Source organism: Lepidothrix coronata, unplaced genomic scaffold (assembly GCF_001604755.1).
Source record: "Lepidothrix coronata isolate B3197 unplaced genomic scaffold, Lepidothrix_coronata-1.0 Scaffold120, whole genome shotgun sequence".
Taxonomy (NCBI): Eukaryota; Metazoa; Chordata; class Aves; order Passeriformes; family Pipridae; genus Lepidothrix; species Lepidothrix coronata.
The window spans coordinates 95,406-109,110 of record NW_016690300.1 but is presented as its reverse complement, the minus strand read 5'-3'; the positions used below and the strand labels follow the sequence as shown (position 1 = coordinate 109,110).

The 13,705-nt window shown below is 44.7% G+C and overlaps 1 protein-coding gene across 1 annotated transcript; it reads right to left on the bottom strand.

Annotated features, from left to right (window-relative positions):
* Nucleotides 1–9,256: 9,256 nt before the first annotated feature.
* Nucleotides 9,257–12,691, bottom strand: LOC108502517 (G-protein coupled receptor 55-like). Its single transcript, XM_017825531.1, is given in 2 exon segments — nucleotides 9,257–10,270; nucleotides 12,590–12,691. Coding segments are annotated over 2 exon segments (1,053 nt in total). The 3' UTR covers nucleotides 9,257–9,319.
* Nucleotides 12,692–13,705: the final 1,014 nt, after the last annotated feature.

Sequence of the window (13,705 nt, the reverse complement as noted above, 5' to 3'; positions counted from 1 at the left end):
AATGACTACAGCCCAACATAAACAGCTATCTGGTATATTATGCTGATGTCAAGCTAATGAAAGCCTGTTCTCTCTCTTATACATACTTATGTATGTGCCTTAGGAAGTACAATTTGTTCCCAAGCATTTTGCTGCCATGGTTCAGAGTTCCACCCGGGACATTATAAGTGTAAGTATTGTGGATGATGTCATGGCTTCCCAGAGAAGAAAAGGCATGTTTGGGCAGCTGTGTAATCAACAAAAATAGCTTCTAAGGTTAGTGTCCCAGGTCTCAGGTAAATGGCCCGTTTCTTGCTCTTTTGGCAAGTACAATTCCTGGTGGGGGCATTCGTGTCCCAGTGGAACCATTGAGGTGCTGCAGGGAACGTTTTCTGGATTAAATGAACAGAAAGCAGTTTGAGGGGACAGTCTCTAACACATATGGGTTGGGCTTTACTGAATATTTTCAGCTAATAAATCATAATGTAAAAAGGTGGGTGGAAGCAGGTAAACTTCCTGATGTTAAGCTGAAGCATTTGTTTTAATATTTTAGTAATTAGGTTATTGTTTCTTGTTTTGAAACAATTTTTATCTAAAAATGACGAATTAAAATGGTCAAGTGACATGGGAATAAATGAAATGCTGTTTGTTTTGTGTTAAACATTTATGTTGACCAAAATGTCTACAAAACAGCGTGCAGTCTTACTTGCCAGCAGGGCCTAATGAGACTGAAAATGGGACTGGAACTTGAAGCAATGTTTGGACCATGCACCTTGTCATACTTAATTTAGGAGCCTTTGATTCCTAGAGAGTAATGGCATCTCTAGAGAATGCCTTTGATTGCTCAGTTTAGGAGTTCCTGCATACCCGAGTCTCCTGAGTTAGACAGCGTGGACACCCTTGTTTGCCACTTATTTTAAATGACTCACATTTTTTAAAATGAGACTGACTTTAGGACAGGGTGACACTGGCTGTTGCTTTTCCTGTCTGCTGTGTGCACGACCCCTTGTACATTGGACATTTGTGCTTCTCCGCCTGAGAGTAGATCTGCTTCCTCTGGAACACAGCCGGCTCTGACTTACTGTGTCTGCAGGTGAGGAGGTAAGTGCTGAGCAGAAATCGTGTCCCTGTGTGCTGGCTTGTGGCTGCTGCTTTTGGTCTCTGATGTATCTGAGGAAAATCTCTTGATATAGGTTGGAGCCTCCTCCACAGCAGCTTCAGCTGATCACTAAGTGACCTTTCCTATGCCCATAGTCTCCTTTCATATAGTCCCTTTTCCACAGGGTCCTTACAGGTGGGTCTCATGGGGCAGAGCTTTCCCCGCCGCAGGGGAATATCCAAAGCAGAGCAGGGAAGTGCATCCCAGAGCCTCGGCCCCTGCCCTGAGCCATCTGCCACGGGGCTGTCACTAGTGGCCTGCTGGAGGCAGCAGGAGGATGCTGCAGAAGTGATACAACATGTACAGCCTTGCCACTGGGACTGATTTTATAGGCTTGGGCACCTCTTGTGTAGGCAGGTCACATTAGAGGCCTGGCAGGAGCTGGTGCATCAGGCAGGGAGAGCACATGGCACAGGGGCTGCCTGACAACTACCAGCACTTCAACTCCTCTCTTATTAAAATCTTAGACGAAATGAGTGGGTTGAACAATCAAGAATAACCTGTTTCCTCAAGTTTACTGAAAAAATTTGCTCTGGGAGTATTATTATTCACGGCGAATATGGAAGATGTTTGTGCCAGCTCTAATTAACTGCTCTTGGTAGCACAAAGATGTTCTCCAGTGAAAGCCAGTACGTTACTCTATTCATTTGGATTAATTAATGTGAAAAGGCCAAGTATGTAATTTCATACTTGAACTTTTAGATCCATATTTGAATTGAATTAAAATCAGGTTATGATTGAGTAGTCTCCTGGTTTGACTGGGGAAAGCAGTTTCAAAAAAGAAGACAACTTACTGTTGAAGAAAACCTCTGAAATTAAAATTTATCTTCTTTTCATGAGATTTCACTCGGATGTCACTCTGTTCCCCCAATTGTTATTCATGGAGTAACTTGTTCTCAGTAAAGTAACAGGGAAGGCTTTGTATTAGGCCTCAATTCATTTCTTCTCCCCCTTTTCAGATGGTGATTGTGTGATTGCCACTGCTAGAACAGCAGTCAATCCTCATGAGTCATTCTCCCTTTTCCAAAAGTTGGTGCACATAAAACTCATAGAAGCAGCCATAAGCTGACTTGTTCTGTGCCATCTGAAAATGTCTCTGTGTCAGCAGTGTTGTCAGAGGTTTTGGGGGTGCAGCCTGCTCCTGAGCCTTAGGTATCTTCTCCTGCAGTGTGGTTGGGTCTGATGGAAATGAGGTGGTCTGGGAAGTGCCTGTGGGCTAGTGGGCACTCACTTAGCAATGCACATCAAGAAATTTGGCAAGCTGGATTTGAGAAATAAAAGATTTACAGCTCAGTGTTATTAAACCAGCATCATCATGTTAATAGTCTCTATGGGGGTGTACTGGAAAGTACAGACCAATGTTACCCTTTAGGGACAGGCTTGGACCTGACACAGATTTGGTTTGGGGTTTTAAGTGCTGAAAGTAGCAGCTTGAGGCAGCATTTTTTGACTTGGCAGAGTCCAGTTTGGTCTCCAAATGAACTGATCATTTTGTAGGTCAAATATTTGGGAACAGACTAGTAGATTGTTGTGGTGTTGTTATACAAGCTAAGAATAAACACTGGAGGTCACTACAAAAACTTCCCCCAAAAAAGCCTAGGATGGAATAAACCATGCACAGACACCCACACGTACAGGCTGGCTTTGCAATCAGTTGTGACTGGCTTTGCATGGGCACCTGCAGCCCCAGCTCCTAGGGAGGGAGGCGGGAAAGGTTGTGTGGGTTGGCAGACCCATGCTGCCAGTTTGCTCCTGTCACAGGTTGTGCAGCCGATTGCTTTTGGTTTTGTAATGACTTAAGCAAGACCTCAGAGTGAGATAGGACTGTCAGACCAGCTGTGGGGAAAGGGACTGGGGCGGGGGAGCTCAGTGTGTTGAACTGGATGCTGGCTCCAAACTTCAGAAAGCACTCCCCACCCTTGTCCTTCCCCAGCGCTACTGAAGGCTCCTTGCATTCTAAGGAGCTTTGAGTATATATTCCAGATGCCCCTCTGGATCTGGCATGGTATGTGGGCAGCTTGCCATAGGGCACATACCACAAGGGGTTGCAGTAGAATGCCTCCGAGGCTGCCCATGGGGTAAGAGATGGTAACACAACCTCCTCCTGAAAAACTAACAGCACACCCAGCTATTGAGCAATGCTGGAAAAATCCCACGGCACCACACTCAGCACCTGTTTGTGCACAGGTCCCTGGGATGTGAATGTGGCAGACACGGAGCAGGCAATGAATGTGGCTGGGAACAGCAAACAGGTGATTTGCCACTCCATCGCTGGCAGTAAATGTTTAAAGGTGTTGTGTTTCCCCTTGTGGGCAGCGTGGTTGTGAAACTGTTCCCCAAGTCAGGGTCTTGGGTCAGGGCAAATGGTGAATGGCAGCTGTTTTGGGGCAGACTGTTGCATTTGCCTCTGTCATGCTGGGTGGTGACTGTTGGGAATGAGCAGTGAGCCCCATCCAAAGCCCTGGCACCTTGGATGGCTGTGTGCTGCCTCCCTCGCCTGCCAGCCACAGAGACTTAAAGACTTAAGTAGGTCTTTATCAAGCACTTTGTTGTATTTTGGGGACGGGTGCCTGTTCAGAGGGTCACAGCTGTCAGTCTCGCCTCTGCTTGAGCCTAGGACCTGGGAAGGAAATGTGGGCCAATTAAGCACATTCTGTCTCCTGCCCTATTTTAATTTCCATTCAGTTGAAGACATCCAGGTCCCCGGCACTGCCAGGAGGGGCTCCTCTCGTGGCAACAGCAGGCTGGGGAAAAAGAATTGCCTAATCAAAGTGCTTTGAGAAGCATTTGCTTGGAAAGGAGGCATTTAAAACTGACACTCATCCACCTCTCCAAGAAAAATGAATGCTACAGAAGTACAGACAGTTGCAATGTAGCTTGAGCCCCTCTGAAGCACAAAGCAGGTTTGCAATAAGCCTTTTGGACCAGCTCTTTCTGAGCTTTATATCAGCTTTAAAAAAACATTTCAGTTAAAATGTCATGGATAGAAAAGCTTGCTCTTTCTCCTTGACCAAGTATTTTAGTGTTAGCCCATGAACTGCGTGAGAAAACAATGATGAAACTCAAACTGAGTTGCCTTTATAACAGCAGGTACCAAATATCAAATGGCTGCTTGAAATGTTAAGTCGGGAGAGGAAGGCATGGCAATTCTCTAATGAGGTTTGCAAAGGAAATGCACTTTGCTTTCATTCAGTGCTTTTGGTGAAGTTGTTTAATTGCAATAAAAGGTAAATATTTGGTATCAGTCTCCTTGACAACATGAGTTCATGTGGTATAGCTGTTCCTGAAGCACTGTCTCTGCAAGAGCAGCATGTTGTGCTCACCCATATAGGGACTTGGTGGGTCTTCCTGTCTTCAAGGGTCTTCCCTTCTTTCCCCAGATTTTTCATTAGTAGCAAGTGCTCCACTGTTTTTGCTGGAAGGGCAGCGCCGTGTGGGGCTGTTTGCAGGAGCTGTAAAATCAATTCATGCCTTCTTAATATTTACAGCTCTCAGTGTGTTCAGTTCATTTGCTGTGACACCTGTGGGCAGCATAATCTTAGCCCTGTGCAGCTGTAGTGGAGTAGCCTGGAGTAGGCTTGGCTAAAAAGAGTGATTTTCCAAGCAAGGAGAAGGTTCTCAGTGTCTGCTGCCTGCTTCTGAGGGCTTGGTGACTGCCTCCATCCATGGCTCCAGTGCCAGGCAGCGAGCAGGGCCGAGGGCTGCCCAGCACGTGTTCCATGGTGTGTGTGGTTCTTGTTGGAATGAGCATATTATCAGCTCATCGAATGATGCCCTCACTCGGCAGGTTTCCTGGCTGTGCTGCTGCCACTCACCCCGATGGAAGGTGCTGGATGGTGACTGATGTCTACAGCGCTGAGGGGAGACCAGAGCAGCTACTGGGACCTGCATGCCCACACCTCCATCCTCCCCTCATGGGGGTTTACACTCACTTGTGTCCATGTCCTGGCACTCACCCGAACACACAGTAAGTGATGGAAGCTTAAACTGATATTTTAATGTCCAATGCCACGTTGTTCCCTCACAGAGATGAGGCCCCAGGGGCAGCCGTTTGTCTTTGGAGCTGTGAGTTTTTCTGTGGAAAGTCCTCCCTGGGCACAGGGAACGTTTAAAAGTAACACTGCTTTTCTGACCGAAACTGGTTTGAATTTGGCAAATGGCTTTGAGGAGAAAAAAGTTAAATTCTTTGCTGGATAAAATAAACCCTTCTGCCACTGCATTGAGGCACAGCCTGCCAGCGGCTGGGCCTGCCCTCATGGTTCCCTGGGCTCCTGTGGGGAGTCACTGCAAAAACAAGACGCCAGGATATCTCATCGAGCTGAAATCCTGAATGTGGTGGTATATTTAGGGAAGTATTTAAGAGTGGTTGGGGCTTTTTATTTTATTTTATTTTGTTTTGTTTCTAAAACAAACCAAACCAGCCTTAAGGGGAGGGAAGCACTGTAAGGTCCTCACACCATGGCAGCGGGAGGTGGAAGAGGATAGGGCTGGGGCTGCAGCCTGTGCTCAGGGATGTGTGGCACCACAAAGCGTGGCAGTGCTTTGTCATTTGTCATCGCTTTGTCACTTAAAAAGATGTGGTAAAAGAAGTGGCTGGCATGGTTGGAGTCAAACCTGCAAGCCCTTCCTGATGGCAGTGTTTGATTTAATATGCTCTTGCTGTGTTCTGGTGTCAGTGGAGCAAGAAAGCAAAAACAAAACAAAAGAAAAAAAAAGCTCTCTCTCATGTCATCATGATTTACCTAAAAAGCCTTCACTGTATATACCTTTTCCTGGGGTTTTCCCTCTGTGGCAGTAGAAGGCTGGATTTTCCCCCATAGATGTAGCAATGCTCTGCACAAGGCCTTAAATTCTCTCCCCTTTCTGCTGCAGGTGTGCACTGTGCCCTGCTGCTTGTCAGTTCACTGTGCCTGTGCCAAGGTGCTCCCTCAGGCTTCTGTTGTCTCCTACCACAAGCCTTTGCTGGTGCTTGCTCACCTTGAGTCCAGGGTGCTGTTGCCAAGATCTTCCAAAGGAGCTTTTCACAGCCAGCACCTGCCAAGGAGAGCTGCTGGCATTGCCACCACTCTTCTTTTCAATGCATTTTTCTTTTCTTCTTTTTGTTTTTATTCTTTCTTTCTCCTTTAAAAGCTTAGTAAGAGATGTTGAAATTTGTTCCCCTCTGAGGGTGTGAATAGGAGCTAAGTGACAATAACAAAGATAAAGGATTGGATTTTTGATTGGCAAAAAGTGGGAGAGAGATTTGGGATTTTTTCCAAAGATGTTTTGTGACAGATGTATGTGGGCATCCCAAGGCAAGTGACACAGGCTAATTTGAGGGAGCAATAACCCATAATAGCATGGACTATAAAAATTATTTTAATGATGTGATTATGTCCAGAAATGAAATCTGGGATAAGACTCAGTGATACTGCTCGATCTCTGCCCTGTTTTTCCAAAACTAGGGAATGTATTTTTCTAGCCTCTGTATTTTGTGTTGCAAAGGAGAAGGGCATTAATGGTCTTGCTATTGCTACTGAGTGTGGTGTTAAGTTCTGTCTTGCCGTTATAGCATGGAGTGGGTTACAAATGCAAATGTGTCCAGCCCCTTGCTTTATCTCTTCCCACTCCTGATAGCCTAAATGTGTTTTTTTTCTGAGGAATCATAAGGCATAAGGTGTGACAGGCTGTGGGTTTGAATTAAGTGTGATCTGGCTCCTTTTGTATGATTTCTGCAGTGAGAGATGGGTAGGAGTGAGATGGGCCAGGAATATCCCATCCCTGTCCGATTCAGCATTGGAAGCTGGGTGAGATACCATAGGGCACCTCAAATGGGAGCAAACAGCCCCTGTCACACAGCGGGGTCCTGCCCAAGGTCCCACAGGCAGGAGCAGCAGCAAGAGTTGAGCTCAGAGTGAAAGCTCAGGCTTTCTTTTATCTTCTCCCTGATTACACAAAATGGTCTATGGAACATGTTTATTATTAATACCAAGGTATTTTACTCTGCATGAGGGAAACAAACCTGCAGGGTTTTTACTGCCATGCCAACCTTGCTCTGTCAAAAGTCACAGTCCTTTATTTCTGCCCCCTTCCACCTGCAACATTTTCAAGCCACTGCACTTCCTATTAGCATGAATGAAGTCAGATGAGCCTCTGCTATCTGCAACGTCTGGTGCTTTCTTTCCTAAGCTCCTCTTTAAACTGATAAACTGTTTCAGACAGTGTCCTTCGCTGTCTCAGTAATGATGGCTGGCCCAGGTTGTATGCTGGTCTTTGGGAGGTGGCTTTACTTGTAGTCACAAAGTTAATACTTAACCCAGGAATGGTCAGGATTGCGTTGGTGTACTCTGAAGTGTAATCTAAACTGGATTTCCTGGGTTTGTAACGCTTAGTTTTGGATTAACAATTGCCTGGCAGTGTTTATAACTCTAAACTGCTGATACTTGCTTTCAAATATAATCCCAGTTTAATGCCCTTTTTGTCTTGGAATAGAGAGAAGGATTAATAGGAAACTAGCATGCAGCAGACATGAGGTTTTACATCGTTTGGTGTCTGCAAATGGCACTGATTCAGCTTTTCTTCCTGGGAAACATTTCTGATTACTCATAGATTTTTGGTTGTGTCAGTATCCCACAGCAACTTTTTTATCACATTAGAAAAATGTGGTAAATGCCATTCGTATGGAGTGGCAGTATGTAAGATCAGAATAAGAAGAATAAATGAGATAAAATGAAGGAGGTTGTAGGTGCCCTTTGCCTTTCAAGGTAGCTGAAGACACTGATTCGTTAGAGTTTGTTGCTATGGTAGATGTTTCTCAGTAGCAAGAAACCTGATGGAGGGAGAAGTCTCAGCTTTGCTAAAGGATGCAGTTTCTCCAAAAACCTGAAGACAGAGGCATGTGGAAGGAAAGGAAGGATGAAGACAGGGATGAGTAAGGCAAGCTGGAGCACTTGATTGAATTGTAGCTTTGCACTGGCCCACTGCATCACAGATGTGATAATGCTCATGGTAAATAATTTGTTCCATTCGCTGTATGTGAACATCTTTCACAAAACATAAAAAGTGAACTTTTAAACTTTTTTTAAATTTCTAATATAGTGAAATGTATGTAGAAGTTTCTGCGTGCCTGGTACCTGTGCTAATTCTTTCTATTTGGGAGATGAATGCTTTGGTTGGGATTTGGTTTGCCTAAAGGGTGTAGTTCCTCAGCAAAGCAGCTTCACCAACTCCCATACCCAGCTTTCAAAGCTGTTTTAAACCTTTTCACTTTCCCTTTTCAAATGCAAAAAGAAGTGCAAGTAGAAAAAGTGCTCCATAATAGCTCTCTAGCCCCTATTGTCATTCTTTCAGAACAAAGTAATGATTTTAAGCTTAGAACTGTGTGTTAGGAATGAGTCCTCAGTTCTCAGGCGTGAATAATTTCTGAACAAATCTTTGGGTTTTGCTTTCTTTTTTTCTTAATATGAATTTCAGGTTTTCAGATTTTTCCCTTTATTTTTTAGCATTTTATTTCTTTAATATTCTCTTGGTGCAAAGAGGAGTCTCTGCAGTCTCACTGGATACCCCATGTCAAGATTTGGGTATAAAGCCCTGCAAATGAAAAAGCTGTTGCAATTACCCACCTGAGCAAAGAAGGGATCAGATCACACCAGATTTGACCTGAACAGTGACTGCTCAGAGGCCCAGAAGCAATAAGATCCAGCAGGGAACTTCTGAGTAGAAAATGTTGCCTTTGCAGAATTATAATTTATCCCAGGAATCTAGAATGAAAGTCATCTCTGTGCCCTGATAATTAGTGCTCTCTTAGAGCTGGCAGAGGCACTGGGGGCCATGTGTAGGCAGAGGCAGGGAGCTCCAACAGTGGTTGTCTGTGGTGGTCAGGTACGAGCTTTTTACGCACCTCAGCCTGCTTGTTTCCAGAAAAATCAATGGCCAGAATCATTGGAGAAATGGGAGAGGCTTGGAAGAAATAAAAAGAAATATTTCTTTTTACCCATAAATAGCAACAGAAAACATTATGGAAGGAAATAAAAAAAGTTAGGAGCAGTCTCCTGGAAATGGATTTGGTTCTATTTTTTTAATGAAATATTTTCAGAACTGAATATTTCAAGCAAATGGCTTAGGTAGGAAGTTCAGGACCCTGGAATTTCCATGAAAGCCTCACCACACATCATCCCAAGTAACTAACATGCAGTAAGTAAATCAAGGCTTTGGCATGACTCCTCTTTCCGTGTTTTGCGATGGTTCTTCCAAGGACTCCTTTAAAACAAAATAATAACACACGCCATCAAGACAGCAGTTCAGGTTTGCCCAGCAAAGGGTAATCTGAACGACATCTCGCAGCACTTTTTGAAAACTGATGTGGATGATGTTTCTCTTCACCAAGAAGTACATGAAGTATGCCACGTGGTAAGGGGTGAAGCAGACCAAAAACGCCACAAGGTTTGTCACCATGATCCTCTCTGCTCTAGTGATGTGTGTCTGGGGGTTGTCTGGATCTCTGTGCCTTCTCAGGCACCTGACGGTTTGGGCAGTGCAGAACGTCATGGCTGCCATGCTGCCAAAGAAGATGGTCTCCAAGGTGCTGAACAGGCCTATGTCCGCCCATGTCCTCGGGGAGAAGTTATGGAAGCAGGATAAGATGTCTTGGCCCTTTTCATGCAATTGGGATGTAGAGACTGTCCCCACCGAGGTGCCCAGGCAGACAACAGCACAGACCATGGCAGCTTTCCTGATGGATCTCAGGGAGGGGGCTGTGAAGGGGTGCTGGATAGCGATGTACCGGTCCACGCAGATGCAGAGGGAGATGAGAATGCTGCCATACATGTTTACGAAGTAAAGACTCTCCAAGATGGAGCAAAACACAGACCCCAAGTTCCACTTGTCCTGACGGTGGTAGGAAATTATTTTAAAAGGAAGAGTAAACAACAGCAAAGTATCCAGGAATATAAGGGCTATCATGTAGACTGTAGATTCTGTCAGCTTTTTAACCTTAAAAAAGAGTAACAACAGAGCCATCACATTGAACAGCAATCCCAGACTAAATGTGGGGATGTACATGATGAACTGGAACCATTCCACGGTAGCGCTGATATTGCTCTTGTCATGGGTGTCATTCATAACTCCAGGTATGCTGGAAGAGAAGAAAATCACCTTCACTGCAAGGAAGGATGAGGACACGGTACAAAGGCCAGTGAGGTCTCTATGTGTCCACAGACTTGGAGGTGCTTTTTTTCCCCTCTCAGAGTGCTCTGTACTGAATTGCAGCTCCCGGTAACATGGAGCTGCTCAGTGTCAAGGGGTCTTGGGGCAAACCTGTGCCTGAAGGAGGAGCAGGGATTTCTGGGGTCCAAGCCTCACTTGCACTGTCACCTGTTATCCCTAACTGTGCTATGATTTCATCTAGGCAGAGTATAGATGTGACAGCACCATCCCCTTGGAGTGATATAATCTCTTTGCAGAACCGAGGTGGCAGCCCCCGATTTTGGTGTTTTTTGGATTGTGAGGGTGGAGACAATTATTTGGATCTGGTTTCCTGCATCAAGCTATCATAAGAGACCTTGGGAAGCCAAGACCACAAGGGTCTCCCATGTTTGTTAATGTGAAGATCCCACACAGCCATTGCCATCCCACACCCTCTCCCACCACCCCTGGGCAAAGACGGACTGTAATTACCTTTGACCCTTCTACAAATTGTCTAAAAGCAGCAGGCAGGAAGCTTCAAATAGGCTATTTCCTGCAGAAGTTAAGTCATTAGTAGAAGGATGAGATTTAAGAACCCAAGCTTTTGTCTAAATCAGCCAGAGCTACCACAGCAGAGACAGGGTTGCAGGAAACATGCATCTGGATTCTCCTCTGCAAAGAGGGGACTTAAAGTGTGGAGGTACTTACTCTCTGAGCTGGGATCACGGAGCAATTATCTTCTTTAGAGGAAGGGTGCTGGTTTGATCCTGCACTCAGACTCTCCTGATAAGGACTGGGAAGGTGCTCATTGGTTTCTGCCATGCTTGTCTCAGCTGGAATCACAAATGCCCAGGAATACGTCGTCCTTTTCTCCAGCCGGTTCCATGGCAGCAAATGTAACCTGTGAATAAAGCCTGTCAGAGATCTTTCTGTCAGTGCCAGAAATTGCTTTTGACTGCTGTTCTCTAATTGTTATTACTTCAAAACATGAGTTACTAATTTTGAGGCAGTTCCATTTAGGACTTGTCAAGCAGTTTTCAACCGTGCAGTCAAAGTTTCTGTTCTGCAGATCAAGTCATCTGACTGTTTCAGAGGTAAGCAGTTCCTTGCTGTGGTTTGAGAGAGATTAGTATCAGCAAAAAGGAAATTTATTTCTTTGCTCCTTAAGGACACACTCATGCCGGGTAAATGATTCTGTGAATTACTAGCTCACATGACAGAAGTAAAAAAAACAGCTCCAGAAACCCAGCCTGAGGAGGAGAATGGGAGCAGGCAGGGCTGGGGGTGCAGGGTCAGGTGCAGGGATCCATCTGCAGCTCCTGTTGTGCTGTAGCAGGTACAGGTTTCATTCACTGTGAAGCACAACCAGCCTCCTTGCAGAGCACCACTGCCTGTGAGGTGTGGGGAGTTGTGGCTCAGTGGGGCAGCAGCCTTGTCAACAGGGCCTGCTCTGCTGCAAGGGACTGAGGGGAGGCTGGAGGCAAATAATGACATTTCCTCGCCCAGATAGCAAAGGACAAGGAAGCCTGAGCTTGTGAAGCACTTGGGGCTCTGACTGGCTGGAGAGGAGAAGCACTCCTTGCTGTGCTGCAGGTTGTTCAGCGTCTGGGAGTTAAACCCGCAGAGCTGTAAAGGTTTTGGGAGCTGAGTTGGGTCCCTGAACCTCAGAACTCAGGTAGCCCATGACAGACAAGGGGTGACAGTGATACTGCCCAATATAAAAGCATCACCAAAACCTGGACAGACAATGTGCTGCTCTCCTGCTGAGTCACCTTCATGAAGTGAGTCTAGTGCAGGGTGGAAACCTATTACAGAGAGCCAAAGGGAGAAGAATTTAATTAAGGAATTATTAAAAAGTAATAAATGCTGACAAAGTTCTTTACTTCAGTGCCTCCGTAGGAGATTTCATTAGTACTTTCCTTTTTCTTCAGACTTGTTCTTAATTTGTTTGTTTGATAGTGTGTCCAGGAAATTCTGGGTCTAGAGAAATAGAATTTCAGCTTCTCACCAAGATGTTTAGCTAAGAAAATTCTAGTTATGATTAAAAGCATTTCAGACTAGAGTCTCTTGTGTAGATTTAAAAAAAAAATCCCAAACAAACAAACAGAAAAAAAATGTTATTTAAAGCAGAAATGCAAAAGGCAGCTTTGTCCAGTCTTTAAAAAAGAGTAGCTATGCTATAGCAAAACAAGTTATGTAAAATATACTTAGTTTTCAGATCTTGTAGCAAAAGGAAAGCTTTTAAGGCAAGGTTTTGCAATAGTGAAATATTCTCTCTTGTCATCTTACCTTTGGACTGTCTCTAGCTTTGGATGTTGAACTTTTCTCCTTCTCAGCTTGTAGAATTCTGGAGTCTTGTGTTTTCTTTCAAGACAGTGGAGTGAACTGCATATAAAGCAGCTGCTGGTCAGGATGTCAGAAAGCACGAGGTGCTGCTGCTTTTTGTTTTGTCGCAAATTTCCATGACCACATTGACCTCCCCACACTGTGCCTGCGTGCACATACTATGTACATAGAATGTCACACAGCTCATTTAAGGATGCAAATACATGGCTTTGTGGGTCTAACCTCTGAGTCACCCATTAAAGTGAGTCTCCAGTAACAGAGAAGGAAATGCTGGCCCTACGGACCTTTCTCTGTTGTTTGTTTGGTTTTTTTTTCAGCAAGACATGATTTTATTGATTGTCTGAAACATCCATGGGTAGTGCTGGCTGTCAAAATGTGCTTTAAGCTAAATCCTGAGCTATCACTGTCATTGTTTCCCCCCCTTTTCATTATATCAAAAAGGAAAAAGAAATTGTTGATTTTCAGTGGTAGGTTCAATTCAAGCTGATATTTTAAAAGAGTCCAAGAGTTACTCTTAAATCTGTTTGTACTCAGAGGGAACAGGGAATATACCCATGGAGAGTGTCAGGTGCTGATTTTGTTCAGGGAGGAAGGGGAAAAAAGATATTTTTTCCCCATTGTATGTGTGTTTGCAATGTTCTTACCAAAAGGGGAAAGAAAGGCCAGAGGTGTAGTTTTGCTTGATCCTCTGCATGCTCCTTAAATACTTGAAAACTGAGGATTATAGTGGCTAAATTAAAACTGTGCATCTGTGAAAGAGATGGGGGATGGGAGATGTGAGAAGAAATAGTACTTGGGGTTCCCCTATGATATTTTAGTTGCAATTATCCTACCTAAGGAATAAAAAGGAACATCACCAAAAGGAAAAAACAGAAGGTTTGGGTGAATAATACCTTATCTCATTCCTCAGCTAGGTTTCACTTCTGTGTATCTAGTGGTGGTTTTGTGACCATGGCTGCTTTCTGGATATTAACAAAAAACCCCACAGAGCACAGGGAGGGACCACTACCATGAAGAGGCATGTTGGGGGCTGAGCCACACTGAGTGGTGGGAACTAAG